At 34.9% G+C, this 10,975-nt stretch overlaps 1 protein-coding gene across 1 annotated transcript; it reads left to right on the top strand.

Moving 5' to 3' along the window:
- The first annotated feature begins 203 nt into the window (after positions 1 to 203).
- On the top strand, positions 204 to 1,597 carry LOC131046394 (F-box/FBD/LRR-repeat protein At2g26030-like). The gene is made up of 4 exons (XM_057980134.1): positions 204 to 518; positions 782 to 926; positions 1,075 to 1,097; positions 1,277 to 1,597. The coding sequence occupies exons 1-4, from the start codon at positions 204 to 206 to the stop codon at positions 1,595 to 1,597; spliced, it is 804 nt and encodes a 267-aa protein (XP_057836117.1).
- Positions 1,598 to 10,975: the final 9,378 nt, after the last annotated feature.

Here is a 10,975-nt window from a genome sequence, read left to right as displayed (position 1 = left end):
GTGTCTCTATTCTATCCATCTGATCTTTCATTATATCAATCCTATCATCATGCATAAATCTATCAAAGGAGTAGCTCTTCAGAAAGGAATGAAGATACTTTGAGGTTGGATATTTTACATTATCTTATGTTATTTGTGTCTGAATCATTTTTATTGTAATGATATTTTACAAAACCCATTAATTTCTCCGATAGGTAAAAATTATGGACCTCAAAAGAAATTTAGTAGGCCTAAATGATCTCCCAGATAGCTTGTTGATCTATATTCTAAGCAAAGTTCCCTTGAAGCAAGCAGTGCGTTGTTCACTCCTCTGCAAAAGATGGAAATTCATCTGGACTTCCTTACCCATCCTTAAAATTTCATCAAGGGATTTCTTGTCTTCATCATACAGCTGCATTATTGATGATATATTTGAGCGTCATTCAGGTAACCTTGAAGTTTTTGAGTTTAGCAACAATATCTCCTTTGAGATCAGAGACAAGCTTTCTAAGTGGATTCACCAAGCTGCTTTGAAAGATGTAAGAGAGATTAGAATTGAAGAGAATACCTTTAATCTCCCTCTTGTTGACGTTCCAACATCCATTTTTTTGTGCCATAGCTTGAGATCTTTGACTGTCAATAGTTTTCTTCTCACAAATATACCGGACTATTTTGTTGGCTTCATGGGCCTGGAAACACTCCATTTCGAGAGTGTTAAGCTGAATGACAACATCCTTGCACTCATGGTTCAATTATGTCCAGTTTTGACGATTTTAAGGTTATTTAATTGTTATGGACTCAGAACCTTGAAGATAAATTCAGACAGTCTTCTTTCTCTAAATCTCTGCTCTCCGATAGAAGCATTAACAGTGAGTTGCCCACGCTTGATGAGACTTTCAATAATGAAAGATTTTCGTCGGAGGACCGCGATGGAATTCTACTTGCCGGCATGTTCCAGCCTATATACAGACGCTACACTATTTAGAGTGTTTACAACACTAAAGTCACTGAAAAAAATCACCTTAGTGGGCTTGATTTATAAGGATGATGTACCGATTCTATCTGAATTTCCTAATTTAGAACAAATCTGTATAGGCAACACGCGCTATACTGCATTGGTAAGTTTTTAATTCTTATTTTATTACAAACATTGTATTTTTTATCAAACCCTAACATCGATTTGTTGCTCTACTGCATTTTAATCCTTGACAGAAACATTAGAACTGCATTTCTAGCTTTCATTCATTTTTGTATATATTTCTGACTCAATCTCCGGAAATTTTTGCTTTCATCTAAGGGTGTAATGCAGCAGTTGTCTAATGCCGTATTTCCAGATTTTTCTGCATCATCTTCACTGAAAAATCTAAAGCGGGTTCATCTGAACATGACACGTTTTTATGATGCTACACGCCTACTTGCCTATCTACTTCCACGCTCTCCTGCTCTCAAAAGTATATCAGTTTCCCGGAAGAAAGGATTTGATGGCACTAGGGCTCTGCGATTTATCAACAGGGTGCTGAATCTTCAGCAACAATTTCCAGGAACCAAAATTCTCTTATCACGGGATACAGTGAAGGAAGGGAGATGCCTCAACTGCGATCTTGAAGATTTTGATTGATATGAGAGGATCTTATTTATTGTTTGTATTTACAATTTATTTTGGTTAATTTTGCAATTGTATTAAATTACAAAGGAACGGAAGTATGTGTCGAATTTTATTTGAAACTAATCAACCAGGGTACAGGAAATCATTCATATAATATTTTCTCCTACCACTTTCCATTCAGTGTTTTTACCGTTGCGTTCTTGTTCTGCCAGTCTGTCTTTTGCTTTTGTTATTGAGAAAAATTATAAAATATTGAGCAACAAAGCTTCTGGTGTCAAATCATTGATATGTTTATTTAAATTAGTTCCCTGAGTTCATTATTTGTAGTTATGTTTGCTCTGATGATTGTGATGGATTAGACAGTTTGTTTATTTCATGAATAAAACTTGAACTTGGTAGCTTTTCAGCTTTGATGGTCTGTAGCTTGTTAATTCAATTTCGGACCAGTGGTGAGATATGAAGAGTTGATCAATAATGGTACTAATGAAAACAAATCAATGGTTCATTAGAGTTATAACAAAATAAGGGGAAAATTATGTGCATGAGCCAACGACGTTAAAATTTAAATCTCTGTAGGACTAATCTCTAGTTCTTTTAAAGGGAATTGTACCTCTGTTTCATTTGTTCAGTCTTGCGTAACAGCATTACGTTTTGTTGTCCCTTAGTTGTCCTTGATGACAAAAAGGGATTTATTATTGGCAGATTATATATCATGGTACGTTGACATTTCTTTATGTACAGAGCTTGTCAGGATTTCAGGTGCTTGGTACAGTTTGAAAGGTATACATATGGATCATTTGCAATTTGATATTTCTATGGTGTTTCATTTTGCATGTGGTTGATCCTAATATGATATGACTGGATATAGTCCTTGTCAGCAACACTTTGGGTATTTGGCATACATTGGTTGATTGACACTTATTTGGTTTTATAGTGCTTGTGAGTGCTTGACATGGTTACATTCTATAATGCAAGGTTTCATGCTATACTTAGCATTTGTTGAAAATGATTATATTTTGTTTAGCACTTGCTTGGCATTTCTTTGGTAGTGTTCACATAGCTTATTCAAGCTATGCGGCATTTAACTAGAGCTTTTCAAGCACTTTGTATTGTGCTGTCCATATTCTTAGTTGTGGGTCCGTATGATAACTTGGACATGAGCTGGCTTTAAGCTCATTGGCAGATTTCAAAAGCTATTGTTTTAGTTTATGGATTATAATGCAAATGCATTAGGTTTCATAACATTGAATCTGGAAACATGGAAGGTTTACTTTTGCTGTAGCTCACTGGCATACCCTAAAGCCGCCGCCATGGTGTTTGTTCTTGCAGCTACAGTGACCAATCTCGTGCAGATTTTGACTTCTCTTTCACCTATGTGGAAGAGTAGTTTTTGGAGATTCTTTCAATGCTATTTGTGGCTAATTTCTCCCGGATATCGTGTAGATTTGGTGGAGTATTTACAAGGTTTTTCAACATTTTTCTTCAGGTGATTTTGATTTACAATGGCAAAAGTAACAATTTGTAACTACTCCCACCTAACTTACCATGTCATATCCTCTGTATGTACATCATATCTGCAGACTTGTCACAAACAAAGATTGAAGCAGATTTTCCTTGCATTTGGATGTACCATCATCTACTCTTCAACCTGTGTTTTTGTCAAATCACATGCTTTTTGGGTAGTTCAGGTAGTTCAAAATATATTATTTTATGTATGCCCTCTCTCCTCCGTGGTATGTAGAAGGTCTATATGTTTCATAGCACTGCATTTTTTATGCACTCTCTTCTGAGAGTCCAGCTCCACAGAGCTGATGAATGTAAGGTGTTCGTCTGAAGAAAGTCTAAATGTAAGAGCAGAAGCTTAGTCAATCTATGTATTACTTCATTATGTTTAATATAAATATGTTTGTCACTTTTGTTACTCCCCTTTTTCCTCCCCCTTAATCTTAACTGCCAATCACAACAATTCCAATTTCTTCTTCATTTCATTTTGACTTCATTTGTTGATATTTTGACATCTAAAATCTTCAAATACTAAAGATCAAACCTAGGAAATCCCATAATCCTATTTTAGTAACCAATCCATTGTAGGTTCAAGTGTGATTCACTTTTACTATCAACACCTCCAATAGAGTGACACTGCGGGTGCTCGGGGATCTCAATTCCAATGAGCTCTATTGGCCTCAAACATGTTTACACAAATTGTTGTTGCATTCAAAAATATTACGTTTTAATCAATTGACAACTTCATTTACATTTTCACAACTTGAAGCACTTGATATCCTCCTCTCAACTTCTGATCACTATCATTAACTCTTCCTAATTTTGCAGACTTTAAAAATGTTTTTCCACACAATTTTAACTCTCTCAACCTAGACTCTTACTCAAACCCTTCTCAAACTTGGCACATTCTACAAAACCAATCTTCAAAATGGACAATAGTGGTAAAACAAGACATATTAGGACAAACAAAATATACCATGACATCTCATGCTCAAATTGTTCACATTCTTCTTCATATATTCCTACTGACTTAAAACTGCATAAAAATGCATCACCTGATTGACATAACCTTATCCTTGAGAATGAACAAAATACAAAATAACTTGCCTTTCAACATCTCCACCTCAAAAGGAGATAAGGGAAAGAAGTCAAGTAAAAGGTCATCATCAGCTCCCTTACAACCAAAAGATAGGGCACCATTATCCCCCCAATGATACTTACAAGTAGAATCAGTAGCATCCAATTCTACCTAAATAGGAGAAATTCAAGTCCAACCACATCCATCTCTCCCTCAATAGAAGATAGGACCACCTCTATAGAAAATACCAAAGTAACCCAAAGATGCAATAAATGAAGCATAAAGGCCAAATCCAATAAAACAAGGAGGGGTACAACAAAATCCCAATCAAAGAGAGATCTAGGAATCAAGAGAAAAATATAGTGAAAGTTAGACCCAATCATCATAGAAATCACAAATTAGAGAGATTCCAATAAAACCCATAACAAAAAAAAAAACTCTCCTAGAAAATCAAGATCAAGAAAGGAGAACAAGAAGAGAAGAGAGATAGAGAAACCATCATACTTTCATCACCATGACAAAGAATAAGCTGAGATATCAAAAAAATCCCTCAAAGAATCAAACCTAAAGATCTCCAAGTCATGACAAAAATAGCTTCTACCTAGCCCCACAAAAAGAGGAACCGTAGAGAAAACATGCCATACAAGATGAGGAATGGATCCAAAAAATAATCCAAAAATTCAACAAGCATGACCAAGGCCTGAAAGAAAAAGGTGAGGAAACCCTAAGACCTACCCAGAAAGGAGAAGCATGAAAGAATAGAAGCAAGACCACATCCATTACCCTCAAAAATGAAGCATATTAGGAGGACTTCAAACAACCCAACATGACCAAGACTAGAGAGGCCCAAACAAGGCAAGACAAAGCTCCAAATAGCTACAACTACATCTACATTGACAGTACCATAGATTCCCTGACTAGAATCATCCATATCAAACATATAATTTATATATTGATACTCAATATATTTGACCTATAGAAGGCTCAAGTAATTAAAAAATTGCAAGTAGTATATGGATCTAAACGATCATACAAAATCTCCATACTGTTAAAAAACATTTGATGTCCCCTAGAAAAACAATGTCAAATTTCAATAGTTTGACAAATATTTTAGGAGTTTTGGAACATTTTGAATGCAATCGTAGGGTTGGATTCGGCCCAATTTGTTCTAAAGTATCAGCTACTTCCTAGATATGATAACTAACCCAAACTTTAAACTATCACAAATTCAGAAAAAGTGGTCAAATTTAGATGAAAAAAAACCAATCCTAATTTTCTTAGTAGTCTTCAGCGCAATTCGTCAACTCAGATATCCTTGCAAAACACTAAAAAAATAATGTACAATGAAATATTTGTCATATAACAATAGCTCAAACCTTCGATACCTTAAGCATTTTACAAGGCCATAGTTCTAATACCATTTCAAAGTACTAATGAACCCATAATGAAGTGGTAAACTTCAAGGATCATTACCCTTATTAAAAACATATCAAAGTACTAATGAACCCATAATGGAGTGGTAAACTTCAAAGTACAATTGAACCCATTATTTCGATAAGGTGGGATGAGGTATGACAACTACCCTTGATAAAAACATTAAATGCTCAATACAAAATATTAAATGCATGAGAGAATTATTGAATGGCTAAATGACTAAAAGTTAATAATGGAACATGACACCATTATAAATATTTTTTATAAATGACACCTAGGTTATAAGGACAACTAACCTAACTCCTAAGTAAACATAACAATTGAATAGGCTCTCCAGGATAAATAGATAATAAATAACTTCTTTCACACTAACAATTACTCATAAATACATATAGTTGAATAATTACTAGTAATATGATTAGAATGTGGTAAGTATATATGTAAAATTATAATCATTTTAAGGTTTAATATAGGAATAATTTGATTTTTAATTTATTGGTTTAGAAAAAGACGGGAACCCCATATATATATATATAATAATAATAATAAGAGATTGTGAGGTAGTCATAAGGATGAACCACAAAAGTTCACAAAACCAAACTAAGGCTGGACATGATCCAAGTACACTATTTCTCATCAATCCATGACATAACAAACTCATTAAATAAAAGTTTATTTAATACACCATATCTACAAACATCATGCTCCTAAAGCTTGAATATTAGCATAAACGCATCCAAATAGATAGTGGAAGAGAATTGTACTAATCTAAAAAATACTTGAAAATGTAGATAGATCCTTTGAAGGCTACAAAAGAATTAGTAACTATAGGGTACCATCAACATTGTAGTAAACTAAAAAACCCCTTAATTACAAACTAAAAAAACCATTCACCAAATTCAACCGTCTAAAAATTGAATAAGCTCAAAAGCCCTACTCAAAAGCTAAACCACAAATGCCAAACTACAAAGAAATAGGCATAATCAAATCCTTGAAGATCACAAAACTAAAATTCAATTGTACAAAGATCACAAAACTAAAATTCAATTGTACAAAACTAATATAGAGGAAGAGAACACACAAGTCCCAAAAAACTAGAGACATTGCAAAAGCTCTATAGGGGAGCTAAAATAGTCACATCTTCTCCACTAACCAACACAATTTATTGACCAAAGAAGGGCCAACATGAATTTCAAATAGCCAAAAAAAACTAGTTAGTTTTGAAATCCTAAAGCATTAGCTCAAACTAGAAAGAACTAAAAGAATAGGAACCAATCATAGCATAAACTTGTATATTCAATCATTCTACTCATATAAAAAATAGAAGATGATGAAAGGAAATCGTTGGGAGAAGGGACCACCAAAATCTAAAAAAGAGAAAAAATTCCACCATAATCTGACAAAGAAACTAACCCTATGTTGAATAGAAGGTGAATTGATACCTTTAATACTTGTGCCATCAATTCACATTCAATATAGATAATATCCTCATCACACACCAGGGTAATATTGGACTAGTCCATATCTATTTCAATAGGAGTTGGGATAGAATGTTTAACTAGATCCTTAGTAGCCTTATACAACTCATTTGAATTGCATAGAATCCCATCATCAATCTTATCTTCATGAGGCAAAAATATACTTTTGTATGTTGTAGGACAACAAGTGATGATGCTTGCCCATAAAACATTGAAAAGACATTTAATAGCCAGAGAAAATCTAAAGTATGATGCTACACACCTACTCAGCTATCTACTTCCAAGCACTCCTACTCTAAAAAGTGTATCAGTTTCATGGACGAAAGGATTTGATGGCACCAGGGCTCTGCAAATTTCTCAAAGAAGGAATGGACAACAAAATTTTCATTGTGAATTTCCCAATGGTGGGATGGCCCAGATATTTTTCAGGCCTCAAAAGGATTATCTCAAAAGATCATTTTACAAGAGGATTGGTGAAAATAAGCAACCCTTCAATACAGACAGACAAGGGTTGGTCCCATGTCTCATTATTTGTTGAATCTCCCTTAATTTACACCTTTGATTTGCATGACAATAACCCTTCAATAATGTAAAATATCTTTGTGAAATTGTTTATGGCTTGTTGTAGACTAACTACTTTTTTCTGCAACAATTTTTCCTTCCTAGGAATGGATAATATAACTTTCTCCAGCCATTCCAAAGTTCTCACGTCATGCTCCATCAAAGTTGAGCTTATACCATCTCTATTTTGGAAGAGACCATAGATAATTCTTTCTTATGTATTAGCCTCCTCATTCCTAAAAATGGTGGAATCCTTAACCCAGGCCAATTTTTATGCATCTGATTGTCGCATTCAGAGAACATTCATTCCTTGTTAAAGTACTTCATATTTCTACTATTCACTAATTAAACAATAGAAACCTCAATTTTAAGGAGGAATCTATCTAGCGGTAGTTCCTTCTCTTTAAATATTCTTCGGTTTCTTTCTTTCCAAAGTCCCCATAGAAGGACTGCATATCCATAAACTTCCAAAAAAACTAGACTTCATCAATAGTGACCAACTTTTAAACCATTGGAGGAGGTGTGAAGGAAGTGCAGCAGACCACCCTAGTTTGTTGATCAAACAAAAATAATAGCATGGGACAAAGGGGTTGTTGATGAGAAAGTGACATGAGGTTTCCTCATCTTTTCTACATAGGGCACATCTTGACAAACCTTCAAATCCAAAGTTAACGAAATGCTCAAAAATTAGACCTCTCCCTTGAATGGCTACCTGAGAAAAGACTCCATCCTTGGGTAGGCAATGTTTTTGAGTGGAGATAAATTGGCATGGCCAATAGAACTATATTGATCATAACCAATATCCCAGGCCAAGAGAGCCACTTAGCCTTCTAGGAAGATCACCTTTTTTCTATTTTTTTCTTTCAGAGGGTCCCATAATTTAGATGTTCAAATTCCCCTATCAATAGGAATGCCCAGATAAGTGCAAGGAAGCTTACCCATTTGAAGCTAAACCTATTTGATATTTCTCTCTCCTTCCTTGTATCGAGGTTGGATAAGAAAATCTCTCATTTTCATTGCTTATATCTTGCCTTGAAGCCCTTTCATACCAATTAACAATTTTCTTAAACTCCACTGCCCTTTTCTTGCTACCAAATGCTAATAATAAAGTGTCATTTGCAAACAATTGATGTGTTCTTTCCTCCATCCCACTAGTGATTTGAATAACTTCAATTTTGCCCAGCCTCTTGGTTGCACTGATGCCTCTTCCCAGAGCCTCTACCATAATTATAAATCAAAAGGGAGACAAAGGGTCTACTTGTCTTAGCCGACGAGATACTTGAAAGAAGATTATTAAGGAACCATCTACCAAAACTAAGAACCAGGAACTAGAGATGCAGAACTAAATTGAAATGGTGCACTTCTTGCTGAATCCAAAGGCCTCCAAGAACTTACATAGGAAGTGCCAGTCTACTCTATCATAGGCTTTCTTAATACATAGTTTAATGGTCATGCTAGCTTATTTATGGCTCTGGATAGAGTGTATTGCCTCTTGACAAAGAATGACACCATCTAGGATTGATCAATATAGGACAAAACTAGTTTTATTTTTTAAGATGACAAGAGGCAAGAGTGTTTCAATTTTGTATGCCATGATTTTGGTGAATAGCTTATATAATTCAATGAAAAGGGAGATAGGTTGGAAATATTACCACTTTATCACATTTTCTTTCTATGGAATCTGGGCTATAAAAGTATTATTTATCTCTTTAATTAATCTTCCAGCTTATTGGGACACCACTAAGGCTTCTAATACATCGTTGCCCACACTATCTGAATTTTGTTTAAAGAATCCAAGTAGACATTTATCTGGACTAGGATCTTTATCAGCTCGGAATTAGGCTAAGGCACTTTCCACTTCTGATTTTTTTATTCAAGGATGTGGGATTCTATTCAAGGATTTCACGGTTCCCCCTTGCCAATGTCTTCTAGAAATTAAAGGTTTGAAGCTTAACACATTCCTTTTCCACAATATGGCAAGACCACCTGATGCTCCTTATCTCTAAACCACTTCCACTTTCAATACACCTACACTTCACTAAATTGCAATACACCTACACTTGACTAAGTGTTTCTTATTATTAGCACCTAGGACCCTAACATTATAGGATAGGATCTTCATTTCTTCTAAGGAAGGGTGTTTCCCTTCCTACTACGAGAGAATGGATGTGATCTTCATTTGTCATTTTTCTTCCCCATCCTTCACCCGAAGCTCTAAAAAACACTTCCTAACTCTCTTGTTTGTAGAACCCTTTCCATAGTCAAGAATCCTCTTAGATGTCCCTTCTTGAAGGATACCAAGTTCACAATCGAATCTATCATCATCCTCATCAGACATCTCATTCTCATCATTCCCTCTAGTCCCCGCTTTACTCATTTTGTCCAATTCTCTAGTCTTCTTGACTAAGAGTAGCCTTGATGCCTCCTCTAATTCATTTTTTATGCTCAAGGCATTGTCCCTAGGCTTTAAGCTTATACCAACTCCTTCTAGTAGGGCTATATCATCAACCAAATTATTGATGACATGGTCAAAGGGAGTGAGTGTTGGCATTTGCATGAAGATTGCATTGATGAACTATTGTGTTGTCATTGATGTCAATTATAACCAGTAATGATATTGTTATGATGTTTTTTTGTATCCGGTAGGTGAGCTAGTGACGGAAAATCATATTACTTAATAAATAGTGAGATCAACTGGTAACCCTACCTATTGATGTGCTAAACCCTAACTGATGGAGAATGGTGAATCGATTGTATTAAATTATGATAAAATGATGAGCGATAATGATTATGCCACATATGCATGTTGTATGTGAAGAGTTTCAAATAGTTTTTGGCGCGTAGAGATAATGGTTTTATCTTGGGAATGAGTGAGTACATTGCATGAAGTGGAAATGGTGTGATGAGTTATAGGAATCGATGAAGCGGTGATCAAGGAGCGTTCAAGGTTATCTTGAATAATGTGCAATGATTTCTATGTAATTCAATGGTCATACTTGAACCGATTTGTTTGTAATCTCTATGAGATCTTAGGTTTGTGATGTGTTACTGACCTATTATTTTTCTTATAAGGTCGATGAGTTAATTTGTTGTACTGTTGGCAATTGTGGTTTAATTGTAAGTGTGATTGGTTGCCGAACCAAAACGTGTATATGCAGTATGTGTGAAGGCATATAGAAGAATGAAAAGGATTTGACCAAGTAGAGTAGTGTTATTCACCACATCAACAAACCCTTATTGTTCTTTAACAATTACAAAAATCAAATCCCTTAACCGGGTAAGCTCTAACAAGATTAGTGCTATATAAATCTTGTAACCAGGTGATCCATTCACTTG

Source organism: Cryptomeria japonica, chromosome 8, assembly GCF_030272615.1.
Source record: "Cryptomeria japonica chromosome 8, Sugi_1.0, whole genome shotgun sequence".
Classification (NCBI taxonomy): Eukaryota; Viridiplantae; Streptophyta; class Pinopsida; order Cupressales; family Cupressaceae; genus Cryptomeria; species Cryptomeria japonica.
This window is presented reverse-complemented; position numbering and strand designations above follow the sequence as displayed.